At 37.6% G+C, this 24,224-nt stretch overlaps 1 protein-coding gene across 3 annotated transcripts in view; it reads right to left on the bottom strand.

Moving 5' to 3' along the window:
* Nucleotides 1-11,798: 11,798 nt before the first annotated feature.
* Nucleotides 11,799-24,224, bottom strand: part of RB195_003638 (uncharacterized protein) — a gene marked incomplete at both ends in the record, with an annotated part of 44,358 nt that continues 31,932 nt past the window's right edge. The window contains 13 exons of one of the 3 annotated variants that reach the window (XM_064201376.1): nucleotides 11,799-11,901; nucleotides 12,006-12,105; nucleotides 12,190-12,304; nucleotides 14,867-14,947; nucleotides 15,166-15,294; nucleotides 16,933-17,058; nucleotides 17,565-17,720; nucleotides 18,869-19,009; nucleotides 22,017-22,117; nucleotides 22,980-23,165; nucleotides 23,244-23,433; nucleotides 23,797-23,983; nucleotides 24,047-24,213. In XM_064201376.1, coding sequence (XP_064057255.1) covers nucleotides 11,799-11,901; nucleotides 12,006-12,105; nucleotides 12,190-12,304; nucleotides 14,867-14,947; nucleotides 15,166-15,294; nucleotides 16,933-17,058; nucleotides 17,565-17,720; nucleotides 18,869-19,009; nucleotides 22,017-22,117; nucleotides 22,980-23,165; nucleotides 23,244-23,433; nucleotides 23,797-23,983; nucleotides 24,047-24,213 — 1,782 coding nt within the window. Of the gene's footprint in view, nucleotides 11,902-12,005; nucleotides 12,106-12,189; nucleotides 12,305-14,866; nucleotides 14,948-15,165; nucleotides 15,295-16,932; nucleotides 17,059-17,564; nucleotides 17,721-18,868; nucleotides 19,010-19,847; nucleotides 19,905-21,971; nucleotides 22,118-22,979; nucleotides 23,166-23,243; nucleotides 23,434-23,796; nucleotides 23,984-24,046; nucleotides 24,214-24,224 lie in introns of those variants that run through there. The other 2 variants (XM_064201375.1, XM_064201374.1) reach the window with 2 other exon arrangements.

Here is a 24,224-nt window from a genome sequence, read left to right as displayed (position 1 = left end):
AACGTTATAATGCTACAACACCAAACAAAACAATGCATACATCAAGAAATCTTTTTTAAAAAAAAGGTCAAAAACAGGACTTTTATTATTTTACAATGTTTCTTCTGAGAAAGACTGGAACATTACTACTTTATTAGGTGCCAAAGAGGTCGCTCAAATACGTTAGCGGTAACATCCTCGTAGAGAAGTGTTCTCACTTCCTTCATTTTCTTACAGTTTGTACCAATAATAGTTTAATATAATGTAATTGTAGTGATTTAAAATTGTTAATTATAAGCAATTATAAGTCCACTTTAATGAATGTGAGTTTTTTCTTTCAAGTTATTCGTTAGAATTGTTTTTTTTTTGGAATAGCGACGTTGCACATATAAATTAGTTTGATAATGATGAATTTTAAATAGAAGATCTCCTAAGATTGTTGCTAAAATATTTTGCTATAGAAGAGAACGAGGCTGTTTTAGGAAAACCCACATGACTCCAAAAGAATGCGTCTATGCGCTCACTAGTTAACAAATTCATCACGGTGATGAACGGTAAATTAATAAATGGAACGGAGCTAAGAAGAAGTAATGGAAGAAAATAAATAGATATTTCTAGTACATGTTACCTCAATGCGAAAGAATGAGAAAAAGAACTAGAAAAATACAGAAAACTAAAATTAGCCAGTGGAATTCGCGCGGTGAAGTGAATGTTCGGAAGGAGATGAATATTTTCGAATATTACTCTCAGAACACTCAGGATGCTCTTAGACCCAAGCTCAAAGAAGGTCTCGTAGACGTAAAAAAAAGTTCTGAACTGAGGCACTAGGAGAAAGTGTGTGGACAATCGACGTTGATGGATGGTTCGGGCAAAATGCAACGTTTCCAAATTATGGAATAGAGATGGATTGCTTTACCCTACGGGAAATCTAGTCGAGGATGGAACAGAATAGGCTGAGACATATGCTAAGGACGGCAGACCGCGTCGAAGACGCGGATAACTGAGTTAAGCTCTGATATCCACCCACCGTTTTTGCTAAATTAGACAAGCTCTGCATTTTCATGCAGAGATTTTTTGTCGTTATAGAAACAGAATAAGATGATTTGAGATTTAAATAAGAAATATTAAAAAATAAATTTAGATTTCAAACGAGAGTTATTTTTTTGATTCTGCGATTCAATGAGAAAAAAATTATCATCGCGTGGGGTACAACGAGCAAACACCTCTCCCAATGAAAACAAAACAATATTATTGACACAGTGCGAAATAAAAAAATAATACAAGATAGAGAAAGCTGAGCATCTTGAAAACTTCTTTTCGTCACATTTTTATTCTAAAATTTCCTAATATCTGAGGTATTCAACGTCAAGAACTTGCCTTTTTTTGTTGTCTGGCAAAAACTCCTGATAGCTAAGTCTTTGGAAAAAAATTCAAATACGTCATTTCTCAGAAATAATGCTCAAAGTGAATGAAAGAGTGAATGAGCGAGTGAATGAATGGATGAATGAATGAATGAACGAACGAACGAATGAATGAATGAATAAATGGTGATCAAGGTGAAATCTCAAAGCAAATTCACGTGATCTTCCTATTTGCATATAATTTTCTTGCCCATTAAATACATACTGTTCTTTATACTCTCTCTATTCATTCATTCATTCATTCATTCATTCATTCATTCATTCATTCATTCATTCATTCATTCATTCATTCATTCATTCATTCATTCATTCATTCATTCATTCATTCATTCATTCATCAATCCATTCATCCATTCATTCATCAATCCATTCATTCATCAATCCATTCATTCATCAATCCATTCATTCATTCATTCATTCATTCATTCATTCATTCAATCATTCGTTCGATCATTCACTAACTCATTCACTCATTTATTCATCCACATATTCATCCGTTCATCCATTCATTCAGTAATTTATTCGCACAAATTCGACGTGGTCAGAACATTTCGATCAGATCGGAGAAAAATCTCTTGTCTTGCCTTGTGACTGTATTTGATAAGTAAACAAAGCGCAGTTTGTCATTCTATCTATAGTCACGATAAGTGCTGGTCGGCACGACGGTCAACGACCATTTTAAGGAAGAGCTCAAGAGATAGTACATCATAGATTTTTCTTGCACGTGAAAAGCTCACCTACGTAGATTCCAGAAAAGCATTTCTAGTTGAATTACAATAACAATAATACTTCCGGTAATAAAAAAGTACGTTTTTTATCAAGGTTGTTACTTAAATGGTAATTTTTAGAAAATTTGTAGAAGGTACTGAAGTAAGAAACTATTCCTTTCTTCTTTTCTTTCTTTTTTCCCCATTGTTCTTGAGGCACCGGAATAAATTAGAATAAGTTAGAAAAATTCTCGAAAAACTCTATACCTGTGATATTGAAACAAAAGGAAGAAGTTGACATGAGAGACAAAATGTGTAAAAAAAATATTTGTAAATAAAAAAGTGTAAAATAAAATAACTGGTATCTATAAGACTATTGAAGTGGAAAAGAATTAAATGGATAGCGTTTCAAATTATTTTCAATGAATGCACACATCAAAATATGAGAATACTTGAAAAATACTTTTTAAAAAATGTAGACATCAAGTACATGACCGGCTAAAAGTGCTCGTTAACGGACAGAGAAAATCTCATACTTCTATAATTATCCGCTAAGTGCGGCTGAAAATTAGATATTATACACCTCTGATTAGGTGCCCATAAATCTACAGAACTCACTTAGAGGAAAAATCAATCCCATGCATAGGGTCAACCTTTAAAGAAGTGGGAAAAATAGTGTTCTATAGCATGTTTACGTTATTCTTTTTTCATTCGTATAGTAATGATATTTATTCGCCAATACGAGATAGGAGGAGAGCATCTATTCCCGAGATTATGCCGATGCCTGGCTTTCTTTGGCGGCGAGAAGGAGAGCATCAACCGAAAAACAAACTCATTGCATCAAATGACCACGTGCACACCCACAATCCATTGTGAATAATAAATAATAAATAAATAACACAGAGAAAAATACACACAGAAAAAAGATATCTTATCGCTGAAGGGAACTTTTAAAACTAAAACCTCTGCCAATAGTCAGAACCGAAAATTTTCTCCAGGAAACATGTGTTTCTCCAACTTTTTATGTTACTTTTCGAAACAAGATAAAGCCTATGTGAAACGAAACACTGCAAAATTAACTAAACTGTTTTCCACCGTGGACCAGATCCACTTCCTAATAATTCTAACCTCAAGGTGATTTTAAGGCTAGGAAAAGACTTAGTGCAGTCCAGAAACCCTGCAAAATATACGGTAAATAGAAAAGAAATCTTTCTATAAAGTGTAAAAAAATGGGTATTTGCTAGAATTTTGATGGTTATTATCAAGGATTAACAAAAGCAAGGAATTAAAGGCAGTATTACAACAAAAACCACACATACCATCGATATGGACGAGTTATGATTTGAATAAATAAATAAATCAATTAAAAAATGAATAAATCAATTAATTGAACAAAAAAATGAACAAATTGATTTCTCGCAAAAGTCCTTGAATTTAGTTAATAAGGCCAAGAATTCGTTCAGAAATTTACGTTAGAGAAAGTTAAGGAACGACTTAATGGCACGATAGTAGTATTCACGTGATGTTCATATGGGTGTGCTCATGCACAAAAGAGAAGTGAACTCGTCCATTAATTTTAACGTTGGAACGTTTCGTCACATTTTCATTGGGATTTTCTTACCCAACTACATTTCTTGATGACTTAGGTTTGGTTTTGGTGGATGTTTTTTTTTTGCTTTGTTTTTTTATTGGATATTTGTCCCGATGGAAATCAAACCATAAAAATCTATCGCTCTAGCTTATGAATAATTGAATTAATTACATTCGCAATTACATTTAATTGCAATAATTACAGTTGAAGCACAAAGCAAAGCAAGAGCAGCTTAGCAGATTTTTTTGCTGCGCCATTTTTTCTTCTAAAATACAAGGGCACCAAAAGTGTTGAACAAAACTAGCATAGCAAAGGCAGCTTCACAAAAATTATTGAAAATTTCCGCCCTACTGTCACGACGAGAAAAAGTGTTTGCGAAAGATGCCTTCGTCATTAGTCTCATGCTCCGCCCACATCGAAAAACGTTTTCCAGATATATCGGATTGGTTAAAAACAGGTTTCCACAACAAAAGACGAATGAATGAGTGAATGAATGAATGAATGAATGAATGAATGAATGAATGAATGAATGAATGAATGAATGAATGAATGAATGAATGAATAAACGAATGTATAGATGAGTGAATGGGTGAATGAATGAATGAATTGCCAGTAAAGCGGATCAGATTGAATCCAAATAACACAAACTAGCTAGAATAAAGTTGACCAAAAATCGCCTCATGAAGCTGATTTTTTAAAAACTGAGAAAGAAGCGTGTTGCAACAGTTTTGAATGATCGTCGATCAACGCGTGATCTCCATCGGGCGGTGTTGTCTCATATGCACCACTTGAACTCGATTCCCTTTCACTTCACCTCCTCTTAGCGGACCTCGGCCTCTTTAGCTTTCCGACCAGGAAATGAATTAAAAAATCATTCATTAGTTTCCATTCGACATTTTGAAATAGAAGAGGCAGAAAAAAAAGCAGAAAGAATGAAATTCTCTTTTTCTTACCACTGCGCTACAATATTGAGGTCATAACAGGACATCCCTAAGATATCCTGTACATCATGAAACCCCAATTCCATGGATTTGTATTGATTCAATGCTTGAAAATAAAATTCAGTTCTATGCTCGTTTGTGATATTTTTGTGGATACCCTGAATGATCATCGATGATATTTTTATGGATACCCTAAATGCTCGTTTATGATATTTTTGCGCATACCCTGAAGTTTCCTGATGCAACGAATCCAAAAAAAAAACACTGCGGAGAACATAGAAAGCTATTTCCCAGGGGGTTCCCTTCTTAAACCTTTTTGCGGTATTCACTTTCATTTTACTGATCGACTAGTGGAACATGTGGTAGAGAATTTGAAATAATCCGGGTCCAGCTGGTCCAAAAGTGAAAAAACAGCGTTTCTTCACGACTAGAGTCTAAAAATCATGTTATTCCAAGAATCCTCCAAAAAAAAGAGAGCAAATTTCAATGGACTCAGTTGCTCTCTCTTTGTTCCCTTATCAACTTCGTGTTAAATGAAAGAATAAGCTAAGATAGAATAGAACGATTGGGTTAGCCTGTGGTGTTTTAGAAAAAAAAAAGCTGTTGCTTTAAGCGGTGAATATTCCCAGAGAGAATGAAGCATAGAGAAAAGGCTGCTTTCTGATTGAATTTACTCGGATCTTTGCAGTAAAAAAAAAGAAACGCATAACTAACTGAACTAACCACTCTACAACGTGAATGACTACAAATGTAAGGAACGAAAAAAGGAACGAAGAAACTTTTGAAAAAATGAATTTCAACTTTTTTCATCGTTTCTCATAGTTTCTGATTGTTTAAGAATGGAGAAATTCTGCGTAGTTATAAATACATAACCTTGCTACTTTCTTGAATAATTGAGGAAATCTCGTATAGCTAAAATTCTTCCACATGTTTTTGTCCTTTAAAGACTGAGCAGCGAAGAAAATCTCGAGCAATTATCAGAAATTTGTATTTGTTGAAATTACCGTAATTTTTATGTCAGTCATTTTATATAAATTTATCTTTTATTTTGCACCTTTTCCTGGGAACAATAGTGTGTTTACATAACAAATACAAGTGAAAGGAATTTAAATACTTAGAAAAAAAACTACGCCAATATTATCCTAATGAAAAATATGCAAATTTCCCAAAAATAATTCAACAATTCAACTCAGCAATTTAAACCGTGATGTGTAGCTTTCAAAGGGAAGGGAAATGGTAATGGCCAGAAACTGATCGCGAATGACCAGCACTAGAAATTCGACACTCAGAATTTGACATTTTTAAATTGTGGACAACATTAACGGCTTGTTTGTCAACGGTGGGCAGAAACGGATCGAATTACCATCTCCTTCCCATTGAGGTCAAAAATCGCCACGTTAAATGCAAATCATTCACTTGACTTGGCATTGCCGAGTCATTTTAATGGATCTGGAAAAAATTGTGAACGGAAATGAAAAGATTGCTGGAAATGATTGCAGGAAAAAAAAACGAAGCATGTGATATCACTTTTGTGGATCAGCCGAATATTTAAGAATTGAAAATAAGAAAATAACAAGTGGTACATGGAAATGAACGATGTTTCAGCAGGAAAAAAAACTTTTACTGAGACATACTTCAGAAAAGCCAAAGGGCACTTGGAAATAAAAAAAATAAATAAATGACGCTTTGGTTAATCTTCTGATTAAGTGGTAAATGATGGAGGAAGTGCAGGATAACTAACTTTGAGAAACCCGATGTCATTTTTTTTAAAAAGAATCACCTTTCTACCCTCATAACGTAACCCTTAACTTTCCCCAATTTTCAATCTCTTCCATAATTTAAATTAAAAAACAAGTTTTACTTCTTAAGCAATCAAGTGGGACAAAGAGTGATGCGTATTTCTACGAAATTCAGTGGAGCGATCAAAATCCAAGAAGTGACAAAGACTGCACTTAGATTGTTCTAAAAAAGAATATCCGTGAGTTATAGCTGTATAGAAATCAGACCATAAATCTTCAACTCTGAAGAGTGCTCGAACCCGAATGCTAGAGTTATTATAGAGAGCGTGCCGCGAAATTTACGATGTTGAGACGTCACCACGAATAGATATTGATAATTGCGTACATAGTCGAGAGAGATTCAATTCTTACTTGGAATATAGAAGAGAACGTGTGAAATAGCTTCTTTTGTATCAAAGTCTCCAACGATTCAACTGATTACGAGCAGTCGAACAAAGACAATCGCCAACGCTTCTGCGATTCTGCGCAGGCTGAGCAGCTTCGGTTGCTTTGTGAGTTTCATTGGCTGGATTGCGGACGACTTTCGGCAACAACCGAATCGCTATCGTTATATCCTGCAACAAGTTGTATCGTAGTTGGTTAACGACAGTGCAAACAAAGCTGTTTCTAACGCACTTTTTGTGAATTACTGAGCGGAATTAAGCACGGCCACACTCATTGGTCGTGGCTTACTCTCCTTACCGCTATTTACTCACCAGGAGATCCCAAGCCAGTCAATTTCGTGATATGTTGTCTTTGAATATAATCTTTAAATACTTGATAATGCACTCACAGTTGCAAATATCCAAATCTTCTAGGATATTCGTTCCTTTGATTGTGTTCTGAGTAACGTGGCCAGATTTCCGTTATTCGCACGCGAATCCATCGGGAAGAGATGGTTTTCCCAAGTATTCAACAACATTAGAATATTCAATCGAATTCATTTCAAAGTATGAAGAAAATATATTGCGAGAAATCACTTCGTACCATTATAAACAAGCACAAAAAAATGGGAATTTTCAAAAGAAATAGAGGGAAAATACAAACAACCAAACATCTGTCACAAAACCTTTTAGATTGGATCTCTCTTACCCTAACATCTTATCCATAATCCCTAACTCTTAAAGTTTCGACGGTTAGAATGGGCCGCAGATACTCAGTCGAACTCCTTTGCAGTAGTGGAGTTCAACAAAGGGCAGTCCTGTCCCCTCTCTTGTTTCCTGTCTACACAATCAACGTACCTAATGTGATCAGAACTTCTTTGCTTGTGAGGCTCCAAGTGTACGTCGATGACATCAAGATCTACAGCGTCTATGATAATGAGAATTATCAGGAAGTACGTACTTCGGAATTCACTAGCTGACATGTCTGACTGGGCGTCTAAACTGGATTTACTCTGACTGGTTTCTGGTTACGCTTTTAGGTAAAGGGGATCTGCCTGAGTATAGTATAAATGGAGTAGCTCACGACACTTATAAATCTGTATGAGACTTTGAGATTTTTGTCGATGATAATCTCCTGATAAATTTCTCAGAACTTACCGATCATATTATACGAAAAGCATACTCTTTCTATTTTCTTCCATTCCGGATTGCCCGCACCAGTAATCCAACTATTCTTACTCGTGTATACAAATCGTTCGTCTTGCCTCATCCTAAGTAGCTGGCTCTCATATTTGGACTCCTTCAAAGAAAAACGAAATACCAAACTTGAAAAGGTGCAGGATACTTCTACCCGAATGTTGTTCGGAAGGATGTCAGCAGACCTAACGGTGACTAGCCACAACGATCGTTTCAAAAAATTAAGTATGAACAGATCAAGTCAGAGGCATACAAGTTGACTTGATCTTCTGTTTTCGAGCAAGTAGAAACAAAATCTAGTTAACGCCTAGCAAATATTGGCACTTCACACCTACTGGAGAAAGAACAAGTGTTTTTAACTAAGATTACGCAAAAATTCAACATATTCAACTAATCCTCAATAACTTCTTCCATAGAACTTTTCAGTATTTTTCAGCTAATGTCCAGTCCTTCCCACAGAACCTTTTCAGTTCACTGAAGCTCATTCACCAACAAGAATACTAATATCTTGCCGTTATAACTCTTTTTAATTTGTTTCCTCATGTTACCTCTCCTTTCAACTATCTTTGAATAACCTACTCTTATTGATTTCTTCATTATTTATATTTATTTATTCTTCATTTTATTTATCTTCCAGCTGATTTGCTACTATCTAAATTGTGGTGGTTAGTCGCTTGAGGATCACCGAAGTTGGTGAACCCACTTGTTCAAAGTCCCCCGTCAAGGTCGCTCTCAGTCCCAATTTGCTTTTTCCCTCTTGGGCTAAGTTAGTCGCGATAAATAGATCGATGTTAAAGGCAGCATACCGCGGATCTGAGGTGGTGCGGATTTCAGGTAGAGTATTTGTACACGGGATAGTAGATTATGGAAAGGGGTGTGATTCCGTCCATTTCTTCCTAATTGCAGTAAAAAAATGGCCCGAAATATCCGTGGACAAGGCTGGCGCGCTCCAATCGAACTTCTTGTGGAAAATAGGGCGCCGAAACTTTCGAAGGCCGTATCTGCCAGGCCGTTTTCTGTGGCAATTAGGAAGAAATAAACGAAATCACCCCTCTCCTTAATCTACGAATCGTAGGCGGGGTGGGATTGGGCGGAGCGCAAACGCAAACGTTGCGCATTGCCACAAAAGCCATCCATAAGAAAGAGCGTTCCTGGGTCGTCCGTTTCCTCTGATACAGAGAGAAATTGACGAAATCACCCCTCTCTCAATAATCTACGACCCCGTATACGAATACTCCACCATGGAAATCCATTTCACTCCAGATTCGTGGGGTGATGTCTTTAAGCGTTCTGCGTTGGGGGAGTAGATATCATGAGAGGATCCTTCACTCTCTGGAGTAGGAGAACAACATGTTTGATGTGTTATCCGCCACGAAAAGAACTACGCCAAGCTCCACTGACAATGAGTTTGGCGATTTTTCCTTAAATGACCCGGCTTAGATAAATATGTTTTCTTTTTTTCACAATTAGTGGATGTGAAAAAATAAATTTAAAAATATACAATAAAAATCTTAATGCAAAACCATCCTGATGTGATGAATTTTTTAAAATAAAATATTAGATTAGAAATAATTTGTTATTATTTATTTGTATTTTGCCATAAAACTAAGCCGATATTGCTTTGCTGTGATGCATACGAAATAAAACAAAATCTCGTTGTTGTAGTTTTCGATTTTGCTTTTCGAGTTGTGTAAACCTGAACAGCATGCCTCATCGCTAAAGTCTCCATTGTGGTTCTGAAAAATTCTTAACGAATTGCGCTCCCTCACCAATACAACTCTTGTGACCAGTCCCTAAGCTCTCTACAGTGAACAACTTTTATTCAATTCAAAGAGTAAAAGTGAATTCGAGAAAATTCCATGTAATTTCTTTTAGTTTCCATACGCTAATAAAAGCGTGGTAATCCCCGGTGGGTTGCAAATCGCTGATAAAGCTAGATACGGTCACAAATCATAACTAATTGAATTTGTTCATAAGAAGAAAAACAATGCTTTTTCAGTGTCCACATGCAAATTTAACACTCTTCGCATACGAGATGTAATGAATGCCAAACATCGAAGACCACTTGAACAAAAACAGAGTCAGAAGCAAAATAGATTCGACTAGAGAGTTATGATGGGTGGAGCGGACAAAATTGGCCCGGAGAGGAAAGTTCCACGTTACAAAGCAACAGCAACATTAGAAGAAAGGAGATAGTTCGAAAACCTGCTTATAAGACATGTTGAAATTGACCACCATTCATCTCCTGGCACCTTTAAGCCCTGGTCAGCAAGTTGCCGAAGGCAGATCGAAGCTGTACTGCTGGATTCTCCAGAATATCATCCGAAATGTTCTACTGCAGTTCTTGAAGACTATGAGGGTTGTTGCGATACACCTTAGCTTTGAGGGTTCCCACTAATTACAGTACTGACAGATCAGGTGAACTGGGTGGCCAGGAAAGGCCGGTATCAAACTGACCTCACCCAACAACTCTGTCAAGAGTGAAGATTGTGTGAAAATGACCCATGGTTCGACGGGATGTATGGGCAGTTGTAGCTTCCTGTTGAAAGAAACTGTAGGTTTTTCCTTCTCAATTAAGGTTGCAACAAATAGAATGTTTGAAATTTTTTTTTCACCGACTGATGAAAGAAAATGAGACCAACAATACGGCATGCAGGCACTGTATACCACCTACCAATCTTCTGATTATGCAGTGGTATACGGTGGAAGTGATGCGGATTGTCCGATATTCAGTATCCGCCATTCTGCAAGTTCACATAACCACTCAGATGAAACCAGGCTTTATCAGTAATGAAAAAAAAAGATCCATGTCCAAGCCAATCGTTATTATCTCAGTGAACAGTCAACCACAAAACTAAAGGAGCTGAGGGGCACCTATTGGTTTTAATGCATAAACAACAGGCACTTTATAAGGATCCATTTTCAGGTCCAGGTGGATTATTCATCCGCATGTTCGATATGTTATGCCGGTCTGTTGCGACAGGAGTCGGGTTGATTTCTTAGGACTCTGAAGCATTTTCTGGTTAACTGCACCCATATTTTGTGTGGTGTGCAGAAACGTATCAGAATGTTTTTTGTCTCGTTCAAAACAGTTTTTATCTGACGCCATGTAGTGACTAATCGTTGCATGGGACTCTGCTGGACACCTTATGGAGAGGGGAGGTGATTCCGTCCATTTCTTCCTAAGTGCCGCAAAAAGCGGCACGGAAGAGGCGGCTTCGGGCGTTCTGGCGCACTATTTCCCACAAGAAGTTCGACTGGAGCGCGCCAGCGTTGTGCACGCGCCGCGTCTTCCAGGCCGTTTTTTACGGCAATTAGGAAGAAATGGACAGAATCACCCTCCTCTCCATAATCTACTATCCCGTATAAGAATACTCCACCTGAAATCCGTACCACCTCAGATTCGGGGGTGATGCCATGAAATTCATGAGCAAACAACCGACCACACTTTATCACAGATTTGTTCTAACGTAATTTTTCACAACACACACACTCTGTTGGACTGTGAGTCTCCAACTGTGCACTGATCAACTCACACTGACACAGCCAGGGCTCACATCTGAACCGGTCTCGATACGCGTCACGTACTGTACCAATTCGTCAGGGTCATTTTCATTTTCAACATCTGTTACAGTATAAGAAGATTAGCAAGTTATTTCCTTTCCTTTCATGTGTTTCTTTGTAACGTGGAACTCTTTTTCCCAGGCCACTTTTATTTCCCCACCTGCTAGATCGTCAACACCTTTTTTTAACTACTGACGATTCACTATACTTTTATTACACAACATAGCCTTACGAAAATCAGATAGCAGATATAGTTGCAACTGTCTTCTTCTGAATGGAAACAGTTTTGGGCGCATATCGTTGCGGTAGGAAAAAGGCAAGGAATTTTTGACGAATTGTCCTAAAAAAAAAAGAAACATATTGAAGAAGGAAAAAATCAGAAGTTTCCAGAAAACGTAATTGTATCATATTTAATTGAATCTACCTTTAGAGAAAAAAACCCACTTATTTAGGATAAGAAGAAGAAGTGGATTTAGATAGCAGAACGAGATCCAAATGCAATTTATTATACACTGATAATAATTCTGCGTGAGGCCCAGTAACCCTGAAATTAGATGCAAAAATAGTATTCCTTTCTTTTTCTTTAACAACCGTCTTCCATGCAAAAGAAATGGTCAAAAATCAGAACCTGAAGCATTCCATGCTACCATGAGACCGAACATATAACCATTCGACAAAGTGGCTTGAGAAAATATGAGAATTTCTTGTTTGTGTGACTTTTTCGTGGAGATTTCCCTTTTGGTCTGAATCACAATGTTTTTCTTGGTTCTAAAATATTCGTTTCACTGAAGGGAAAAAAGAAAGACGTTTCTTCGGAAATTGTGGAACTTCTGCTACAGATATAATAACAGTGAAAGGTCACCCTACATTGCAATGACTTTTTGCTCTGTTTTCTAGGATAGTTTATATGAGAATTTTCAGCTGAAATTAAGCTACTAGCTGAATGAATTTATTTTGATAATCTCAGCAATATAGTCCCCTTTTCCTTATTTCTTTCCTGTATTTATGTACATTTCTTGAATGTTGTCATCGCGAAAAGTTTATTAGATACGTTATCTTCGTTTTTTAACCTCGGTCCATACTCAAGGGATTCACCAGACGTGAAAAAGGTAATCTGATCAGTGAAATGAAAACAATGTTAATGGCCTGAATGGCTAGACAACTAACTACGGTACTTCTTCCATTATGTAGGTGACCACGACGCATTTGCAGTATTTCTGGCTACAGTCTGGTTAAAACGATATTAAAGGCATCACCCCACGAATCTGAGGTGCTATGGATTTTAGGTGGGGTATTCATATAACGCAACGTCTGCGTTTGCGCTCCGCCCAACCCCACCCCGCCTGCGATTCGTCGAAAACCCATTCGGACGAATCGCAGGCGGGTGGCGTGCTGCAACTGTGGAAGTCGTAGGAAGCACCGTTCCGGGGTTGTCCGTTTCCACTGATACAGGGAGGAATAGACGGAATCATTCCCATCTCCATAATCTACGATCCCGTTTACGAATACTCCACCTGAATCCGTCCCACCTCAGATTCGTGGGGTGATGCCTTTAAGCACGAGTGTAGTTGCACGAGTGGCGGTCTCGCTGGAGCAACGCGGTTTTAACCGCTCGCGAGACACTGCGGGCGGTCTGCTTGGCAATTTGCCATAGTGACGAGAGGTGACGTCATTCGCACCGATATTACTCACAACACTTTGTTTTTTTTTTCATTTTCTTTTTTGCTTTTGTTTCTGTTTATTCTTTTCGTCTTTTACGTTTCTTTTTTTCGTACTTTTATTATGTTTGCTGCATTTGCTTTTGTTATGTGGATCTATAGTCGGGTCATAACGACATGAATCACGAGTGTAGTTGCTGTGCATTTGCGTACGCGCTCAAAATGGCAGGGTGGATGCAGTAGTTGGAACCGAGGTGGGACCGTCGCTATGGGTGGTGTCAACAAGGATTTCACCGCCCTCCTAGCCGCTGCGCTCCACCGAAGCGAGCAACCGAGAGAGAAGCTGTGTACGCAATTGCGTACACAGCTTCATGTCGCTTTAGCCCTACTATATATCGTTTCTGTATTGTTCTTAAGATATTGTATTGTTTTTTTTTTCGTGTATCTAGCTTCACGTTAATGTTCTTTTTTGTCTGAAAGGCAGGAGAGTTGGTGAAGAAACAAAAAAAAAAATAACATTAACATAGAAATAGATACAATTCTGAACCGAATTTCAAAAGCAATACATGGACAAAAACAATAAAATAACTTAAGAACAATACAGATACGATATAGATCTCGATATCAGAATCAAGTACAGAAAAATAACGGAGATGGGAAACAAAAAACTTAAAAGACGAAAAAAAAGGCAAAACAATTGAAAACAAACAAAATAGGCAGCCAATATCGATTCGGATGCCGTCAGTTGACGTCACTTTGGCAAATTGCCAAGCAGACCGGTCGCAGGACGCTGCAAGCGGTTAAAAACCGCGTTGCTCCAGCGCGACCGCTCGTGCAACTATGAACACTTGTGCTTCATATCATTTTGACCTACCTGCACGTCTAAACCTATACCCTATTATCTCTGCCAGGAGCCGCGCCACGATTCTTTTTTCTGAATTTCGATCTGTGGCGGCGTGGTCGTCTGGTGTAACAGAGAGTTCAATTACTTACCTAAAACTCCTTTCAAACCTTTTTTTTATTCATTATTTACTATCCAACATACAAAACTAAAATGTGGTCTGCTAAAATGTTCTAATTCACTTCCTGATTACGAATATTTTAAACAATTTGTCCAATTCTGGGGAGCAGGCGCAACTCCTATGAACACCTTTTCCGATATCGCTATGGCTGGGACTGCGAAAGGAGGTGTGAAAATAATTAACAAGTGGTTGAGGAAACTTTGCTTGTTTTCCGCCCATACATATGTCAAAATCAAATTTCAGAATCGTTTTTGAAAACAGCAGCTCATTTGCTTTCGACTAGTATGTTTAGGATTTCATTTTGCCCATTCCCAAAAATCCCGACGGACTAATCCATCAAGGGACGGATTTTAAAACAAAAGTTAGTCATCTATAGTTTATTAAACGCCACTGCTTTATTTTGTATTCTTTTTATTTATTATTTATTAATTTTTCATTATTTATTAATTCCTTATTATATAGTAATTTGAATTTTTATTTATTATCTATGTATTTGTTTTGTTAGAAGTAAATAATAAACATTATTTGTTTATTATTTACTTCATTTCATTCATTTACTAGATCTTGTTTTTTTTTATTTTGTATTATTTTCAGTTTTAGGAATGAAAAAACTGCCGGTACTCACCATTAATAGATGGATTGTAATACCAACATACATGAGGTAACAAATCAAAATAGAAGGCCAACACCAAGCTAATTCAATTATCTGAAAAAAAAAACCAAATTACTCTGATTTTGGCAAATATTTAAGCACACCCCAGTTTTGAGCTTTCCATGAATTATAAATTCCATAAATTAAATTTTTATTTAATTTAGGATTTAATTTGGAATAAAAATTCGCTTCTTTACCAAAATTTATTGATATTTTCAGGAATACTGTACAATACAGTACCACATCGAATCACATTGATTTAAACACGTCACCTTCAAATAAATCGAGCTCCACTTAGAAAAATCATACTCCCAAGAAATTTTTCCGAACACGAACGCCATACCAAACCATGACCACAACCATACAGTAATCGTGAATATCCAGCCAAATATTATAATACCCTGGAATTAGCAAATCACATTCGTTACGTAGAAAATACTCAGCACCCGTAGTGAAAGAGTGGCTGTCGTAGTCTTTTTTTTTTGAAATAATTGAATTTATAAATAAATTATATCAATTTTGAATTAAGTTTGAAATTCAAATTTTATAGATGAATTTAACTTGAATTTTAATTTATAATTAAATTCATACTTTCGCATAATTGCCTAAAAAAACAAAAACAAAAAAGAGTACATGAAGGAAATACGAAGCAACACTAAAAAAATTCTTGTTCTTTTTCTTGTTTTTTTAGGCAATTATGCGATATGCAAAAGTATGAATTTAATTACAAATTGAAATTTAAAAAAATTACCCATAAAATTTAACTAATTAATTTAATTTAAAAATAGTTTAAAAAGTAATTTAATTTTTTTATAATTCATAAAAATTTATAATAAAATCATAAATTTAATCATTTCAAAAAACAAACAAAAATTGTACAGAGAGTGCTTCAAGTGCTCGATTAAGCAATTTATTAAATATCCGTTGTAAAACACTACTAAAACGTAAGAATTTCTTTTTTCCAGACTTTTTCCAGAGAATTCGAAAATCCTCTCATCTTAGCTCAACGCTCTAGAGTACAATAACAAGTAGGTCCTGATCTATGTATGCAATCGGGTGCTAAGTCTCTGTATCGCAATGGGACCCAACTAACCTCCGCAGTCAAATCTCGAGGGTCCCACCTCGAGCGCAACCGCCTACGCCATCTGTACTTTAGCTCGATTTCACTCGAGCGTACATGAGAATGAAAGTTAGACGACGTATAGCAGGGTCAGAACGAAATGAAGGACGGTGCGGTTGCGTAAGCGGCGACGTTCGAAGCGGTGCTGTGCGGGGCTTGGCGGTTAGAATCGAAAAAGGACCTTTGTTACCACCATTGTTCTAGAGGAGAGGGATTTATAAGAGAACACTCGAAACATTCTCCTTGAATGAAAATCTGTAAAAATAAATCCGCTGCAGTTTGCGATGGTCCCACCTTGATTCGGAGCGCTACGCTCCACCGCGTCGCGAGCGTAGTCCCTTACGCTACTGAACCGTGTTTAATGTCGTTTTCATCCGACTATATGCGTGAAAGAACAACATGGCAATGTTAATGCACTGCCTAACATCAATTTCGATCAATATCTTGTGGATTGATTGACTTCTGATTTTTCCCATCATTAATAGTTTTAATAGATTCGATGTTGCAGTTCTCAAAAAAAAAAAAAACTCTTGAAAGGAAAACGGCCCTATTCAAAATGTTCCAGAAACTACCCTTTTTTATGTTTTATGGATTGATTGACTTCTGATTTTTTTTTCATCATTAATAGTTTTAACACCCTTTCTTCGTTGTTTGAATATATTCTGTTGTCCTATTCATAGATTAGTGGAGGAAAACTTCTGAAAACTGGAAAACTTCTCCAACTACTGAAATATTTCTGCGATGATCACCTTCTATTCCAGGATAAAGTCCCCAGTCCCTCCAATCCCTACTCAACTCCTATCCACTAAGACCGCTATGATTCCTTATATGAGAAGCATTCACAACGTTAAACAGTGAGAACTGACACATTCTAGATAATTAAATCTATCATCCTGAATCCTGAAAACAACGAACTCACCTTTAGCTGCCACATAAGTATGTTGCCGTCCATTTTCTTCCTGATGATAAGAATACGACTTATGGATAAAACACACAAATATGGGAACATCGCCTGCCATAAGCTGTTCACGGTTGATCCAATGAACTGCAAAAAAATCCAGATAATCATCAAATCATCCAACGGAACCTCTATGTGTTACATAACGATGTCAGGTTGCTGTATGTACTATGCATACTGGTATTTTAATAGACTTCTCTGTGTTATGGATTCTACGCTGATTCCAGGGATACAGCGCTCGGAATTATTTGCCCTTTAAATGGAAAAAAATGCGTCGATTTACGTCCTCATCGTTCAGCGATTGGGAATCTAACTTAGAACTTATGTGATTAAGAATCAAATTATTGCAGACAATTTTCCATCGCTGTTTCGTTTCTTTACAATGGTTTTCTTCTCGAAGAGGGGTGAGGTCCCATGTCAAAAAATAACCGTCAAGGAAACGAGGGAGGCTGAGGTTGTTGTTATACTTCCTACCCAATAAGAAACATATTGGTTTTATATGCTTAACAATAGAAATTACCTTCTCATTTCCAATCAATCACATGAAGAAAAAAAAACTCATGAATCCAGAATGAAATTTTCAAGACACTTACGCTGGAGAAAAATCTCGAACGATGTGTAATTTCTGGAAATATCGGGAAAAAACCGCTAATAAAATGACATAATAATTGACCAAAATCGATCAGATGAAGATGATTCATCAGACGATAGACGAGCACACGTGTGATCTCCTTATCCGTAAACATGACCTACAATGGCAATAGGAATTGATTTTTGAGATCTTCACCTTGTATCCATAATTTTGTATGGATAGGATGTTTATCTTTATTTGTTTATTATCTTTTTTATGTTTATGAATGGATGTTTATCTCTCACAACAACTACTATGACGTCTGTCTCTCACGATCCCAGCCAACATCAATCATGGAACAGTGAACAGCATAAATTACATAGATTACATCTAAGCAAATTACTAGTGGTAATAATCAGAAAACAACAGCTTTAGCAGAAAAACTGCTTTTTTCGAATTTCAATTAAATTAGAGGTTAAGGAGGAAATTGTCAGGAGACATACAGTATTCTTTGTTATAGATGTGAATACCAGTGAATGGTCGGTTCATTATTATTATTCGTCTATTTAAAGACCACCACTGTACTGTCATTGCACCACTGTTTTTTTTGGATAAAATTTGTCCGATAATTTCTTGCCGCACGAAGAAGCGTGTTCCATTCAGACTGAGCCAAAATCGCATCGCGGAGCCCAGACGGCACCGTCGCGTAACGTGCGTTCATGCGTGAGCGTCCAGCTAACCCACTACATTAAACCCAGCATACCACGAATCTGACGTGGTATGGATTCCTCATGGAAGGCTTCTATAAAGGGTCCTAGATTGAGGAAAACCAGGTGGTTCCGCTCATCTCCCCGTAGTTGCTGTACAAAGAAACGGTCCGGAAGCCGACTTTTTTTTTTACGACGACTTGCATTGCGACGCGACTCCGCATCAACAAACGTGCCTTCAAGGATTAACAAGGTCTCCTCACCAGCCTATTGAAGGTAAACAAATGAATAGACCGCTGAGGAGGACAGGACGTGTACATAAAGGCGCGTTCTAACGCGTCTCGTAGGAACTAAAGCGATTCCCACGCCGTTTCTCGAGACGATCACGGAGAGATGAGCGGCACCGTGTGGTTTTTCGTTTTTCTACGACCCCGCACAGAAGCTTTCCATGAGAAATCCACGTCCAGAATATCACGTCAGATTCACGGTATGCTTTAAACCGCGCTGCTCTCTCTCCTCCTCTCTCCTTTTCTATGTAGCAAACCAGCATCTCCTATGCTAACGTTACTGTAAATTCCTGCAAGCGTCCAATAAAAATTTAAAAATTCTCAAAACTTACCCAATTAAATACACAATAGAAAGGTATCATAAAAAATGACAAACATAAATAAATAATGCCAATTCGAATCGCTTCTGGATCATCATTAATGGTGAAAAGATGCGGCCTCTCCTGCGATAAGGACGTCATCCAGAACTGGACCTAGAATTTGTAGAATTTTAGTAAAATAGCTCAAAACTTCTCTGGAGTTCCAAAGAAAAACACATGATAAGCGCTACGAAACGAACACTCTGAATATAAGTAAGTTGATTCTGCTAAAAAAAATGGTCCTAAGTGGAATGAATTTTTCAACAGGTTGTTCCTCGCCGAAGAACTGGAGACTCAAGAAATCAATGAGAGCGAATAAAAAAACTCATCAGAAATTTTACGGAAGTAATATTGGCGGGAAAGTAACAGTTACTTTACGTGGAAAACATTCTTGGAATTCTTGCCTTCCATGTATACGGAGGGTCGTGAAAAAAGGAAAAGAGACTGAGTTGAATCGCTATTATTGTCATTATTAGCAAATGTCCACCAATGATTAGTTTTTCAGTTTCATCGCCTCAATTAGTTCTAATTAGTGGATTTAACACAATTTTATTAAACAAACCCCCCAAAAACGGTTTAGTGACCACCAATAATCTCTCACGACTTTTTTTGCAATGTCAAAATAAATCATGTCTAAGTAAGAGATATTTACAAAAGAGCCATCTAAGTTACAAAACTTCAGAGATTTTAGAGGTAGATGGGTTACGGTCAAACCCCCCACAGTAAAACCTTCTCAGACGGCAAAAGGATTAAGTGTCAGGCGTTAAAAAATCCGCTTAGGACGCGTTCACTTGCGACTCAATGACCTCATGGCCCAGCCGATGTATAAACTCAAAGTTTTTATCCTCTCACACAAGTCTGGCTCCAATTTATCGAGAGATGAGATAGTTGGTTGGCTTTAGGGCGGTTTCGAACCATAGATTGATCGTCTGGACATGGCGGAACCTCTTACCGACTGCGCTTCACACGTTCCTAAGGGTTTCTTGAAGAAGAAAAATTGAAGCAGCATGTGGAAAAAAAATTCCAGCAACCATTTCCGAGCTTTTAAGTATTCTAGTATCGAAACCGAAAACTCATTGCAAATTTATGAAGATTTGTAGGGAGAGCTTGAGCGAGGATGGATTTAAAAAATAAAGCGACGTATGTAAAAGTAAAGATGATAGATGGAAATGAAATAACATTGAATGTAACCACAGTAACAAAACTACGGTAACATTCAATATCCATGAGAGCAGCAGACGGTTATGAAGAAAATCCAAGTGAGAAAATTCCCTCCCACACATTGTGATTACATAAAAAAAAACATGGATTCTCTCAGGATCAAATCACAATTCCCATACCAAAATAATGCAGCTCTCCTGGATAAACATAAAAAGCAAAATGATCACTGAGTAGTGAATTTTCATCTGCTTTTCATTTTCATCCGCTTATCCTCAGATGTTTCTTAGGATAAGCAGGAAAAATAGGAACAAAACAACAACGGTATCGCTTCATTTTAGTACTGTAATAAATCTTTAACGGAATTTACCGTCACGAGTTTATTAAGGCACTAAAAAACATACACCTGACATATACTCAGTACTGAGCAACTTTTTATTTTGTAAACTAGTAGTTTTTCTACTGCTGAACACAGAATCACCTTTTTAGTACCTAGGTTCTCTTCAGAAATTAGAGAGAATCATTGAAACAAGTAAGAATCCCAAATCTCTCTGGATAAAAAAAGGGTGATAAGATTTGCTTCTACAAAATTATTGAGAGAACTAGCACTTCCAAGCCGCTTTTTACACGAACATTATCAATTACTTACACCTTCGCCACTAAATTTGTTCAAACGAGTGACCGCCTGGGATCTGGCCGGGTGCACGGTCTTCATCTGCTTGACACACACTCTCTCTTTCTTCTCCCATGGCACAATACAAGGAGAACCGTTCTCAACGCTGACTATGTTATAGACGCGCCAAAACATGGATTATTCACTTGTTCCTTACTTTAAGTTCCTTTTAAGCAGAACAGATGGTTACAGAACAAAAAAGTCTTCCCAGTAGGTCATCAAAAGAAACAAAGTTAACCTTATTTGGTTTTTAGTAATATGAAAGAAACCATAGTTGTTGCAAAGATTTCACGCTTCCTCCAGAAAAATTACCCTTCAGGTTGTGGACTTTGGCGATGTGCTGGGCGACAGCACCTTTTTGCAATATATAGGAATCTTGCATCATATAGCTGTGCACGGTACAGTGCTGGTACGTTCTCAAAGCGTAGCTCAAAACTCAAATCCCTGATTGCGTCTAATATAAACAGTACCACCGCGACCAGGTAGCAATCAAACTCGTACACGCGGCATCAGAAAACAACATAGAAAATAATAACAATGAGATTTATTCAGCAATGCAGAACACATAATCTCAATTTTTTCTCACAGAGCACTTTAAGTGTTAATACTTGAAACTCATACCCTAGGTTAATTGAAGGGTTTGTCCACTGGTTAAGATTTACAAAGAACAGCATGTTAGCAAGTGGAAAATAAAATGTCAAAAAAAAAAACGAAAAAACGAAAGCCTCTGATGGGATATTCGCGAAGATAACAGCGCTGTCATTTCCACCTGAATCCGTTGATGACAAACCGCATCAAAAATTCTTCTTCAACTCAACAAGTCCCAAAAAATGTACAAAAAAGTAAACTAAAGCACTATGGATGAGATATTATGACCTAGGAGTACTTTGAACTTATTAGGAGAAACTATCTTGCTTTTTTTGCCTTCCAGAACTAAATGACCACTCTGTTAACTGTACAGGTCCGCAAATAGCCAACCATGACTTGATCTCGTAGCTTTACTGAGTAAGCATCATGGAAAGAGGTCGTTAGTGTTTGCAATTAAAGCAATGGGCTAGTGATGAAAAGTAAAGGAGTAGAAAACGATAGGCCATAAAAGCGTGAAATATATACAAGATGGAAGATTGAGAAAACAATGATAATGATAACAACAGAAACTTCAAGAGAGAAAAAATAACGAAATAACCGCATATCAACCTGCACACAATTATGACGTTTTAAAAACTATAACTTCCAACCGACGTTTCAACTTGCTCTTGAGACATTGAACATTTCAACACATCCGCTGACCATCATTAACAATCCTCGTTTTGATCGAAGATCTTCCAAATTTACACCTGACTGCTCAGCAGTACGTAACGCTGCCTCGAGCTCACGGTTTGCTTCCAGGACTACAACAGTGGGAATCAGGGTATCTCAGTACTAACTATTGCGTTATCTGGAAAGTAATGAGACACATTTCTCAGCTTCAATTTTGTTTATTTATTTAAAAAAACAAACTTGATCAATAACATATTCTCCATATTTATTAGCAACTCTTTCTCATCGTTCAAGAAGAAGACGAATCCTCTTCGCAAAGAAGAGGATTCGTCTTCTTCTTGAACTGAGAAATGAACTGAACTGAACTTGCAAAGAATTCAGAGGAGAAGGACTAAAAAAATGACTCGAGCTCAGATCTGAGCTTACAAAAGTTCTCGCATCGTTTTTCCTTAACAGGCTTCTTTAGAACTCAAAAAAAAAACAGTAATCGGAGGGATCTATGTCAAGGGAATAAGATGGGTGGTGTAGAATATCCCCGCCTAGCATCTCCAGCTGCTGTCAAGTTCTCCCAGCCACGTGAGGGCGGATGTGAGTAGAACGACCCGAGCTTTTCGTCGCGGTTCTTATTGGATAGCACCGGTAAGGGGGCGGAGCTAACAGTCGTTCGTGGCAACCCTGATTTTTCAGGCTCGTCCAGGCCCAGTACATGGTTGATAGTTACCTTTACCTGTCGGCCTGCGTGTGCTCTTACAAAACGATCGTCCATTCTAATCAAATTTATCGTACACGCATCGCGATAGTCCTTTTAACCTTGTTCATGAGAAGTTCAGGAATGTTCTCCTAGACGCTGGAATAGTTAGACTTGGTGCCCTCTTATTCAGGATAAAATTGGTTATTTCTGACAGTGCCTCATTACTTTCCGGACAACTTAATAGGTTTAACTTCTTTAGTACCAATTTGAGAGTTGAAAAACGTGACACCACATAAACACACCTGTTTCACGCCACAACCTTAGCTTTTCGGCATAAGTCGATAGAGGATCAGGATGTATATGGTCTGGACTGAGGTCGCTGCTGCATGACATTTCCTCTGGTTCTGCAGCTTCTTTTGTTGGAGACACAACAGCTGCTTCATCCTCTTCAGCAGTGGCCACGGCTTCCTCCAACACATCGAAGTTCTCTGAAAACGATTTTTGTTTGTGCGCATTTTCTGGTAACTACGTCACAGGTGCCAGTGCTTTCTAATATTGCACTATACCAGATCTGCCGTCATCTGAGTTATCAGCATTATCGATCGCAGCATTTCTTTCCGCATCTTGATTCATAGCAATTGCTTCGGACTTTTCTAATGGCACTGCTGCAATTTCTCCTTCTGGTACTGCAACTTCTGCTTCTGGTGGGGCAGCTTCTCCTTCTGGTCGGGCAGCTTCTGTTTCTGGTACAACAGCCTGGATGAAGTTGTTTATAAATTGCGGATATTTTCCTTAGATTCCGAAAAACACAAAAAAAAAGCAAAAAAAAGTGCTAAGCCTAGTCCGTGAAAATCGTTTTACAAAGTGATTATCAGTGAACTATTGCAGTCCAGTTCAAATTTCAACACAAACTGCAATTGGTTGAACAATCAGAGTTTCATTTATCACATACTTTATCTGCTTCGAAGATAGGCTTTACAAAACAGAATGAATGTCGTAAGAACGCCAAGAAAACAACATTGTTTACGGAAAGCATTAATTTCTCTAACGAAAAAAGAAAGTTCTCTTTAGTCAGAAGAAAACAGCTAAATCCTGCAGAAAAGAAGAAAGAAAAACTACCTCCTTGATCACTGTTATCTTCGGTGTTGGAGCACGGTCTCGGGCAAACTGAGAAAGAGCTTTCAAAGTCGTTTCGACACGAGGTTTCTTAATGTTCAGTGCGGAAATTTCACGGCGTGTCATGGCCGCAAGGTGTCGAATTTGCAGAATTCCACGCGCCTCCAGTGTCTTCCGAAGAGTTATAGATCTTAAACAAGGATTACAAATTTTAAATGTGATTCCAAAAATGAAAATAGATATTTCCACTGACCCAGTAGTTGTAGATATTGGTAACAACTTTCCAACCACTTTCACTATTGACTCTTGGCATTCCATCAATTCAGGGAATAGCGGCTGATCGTCGAGATCTGCCTCACTCTTGACTGGTGATGTGCCATTGTTATCTGACTGTGGGACAACCGGTGACGTCAGTGATATCTACAAGTCGT

Source organism: Necator americanus, chromosome IV (genome assembly GCF_031761385.1).
Source record: "Necator americanus strain Aroian chromosome IV, whole genome shotgun sequence".
Lineage (NCBI taxonomy): Eukaryota > Metazoa > Nematoda > Chromadorea > Rhabditida > Ancylostomatidae > Necator > Necator americanus.
This window is presented reverse-complemented; position numbering and strand designations above follow the sequence as displayed.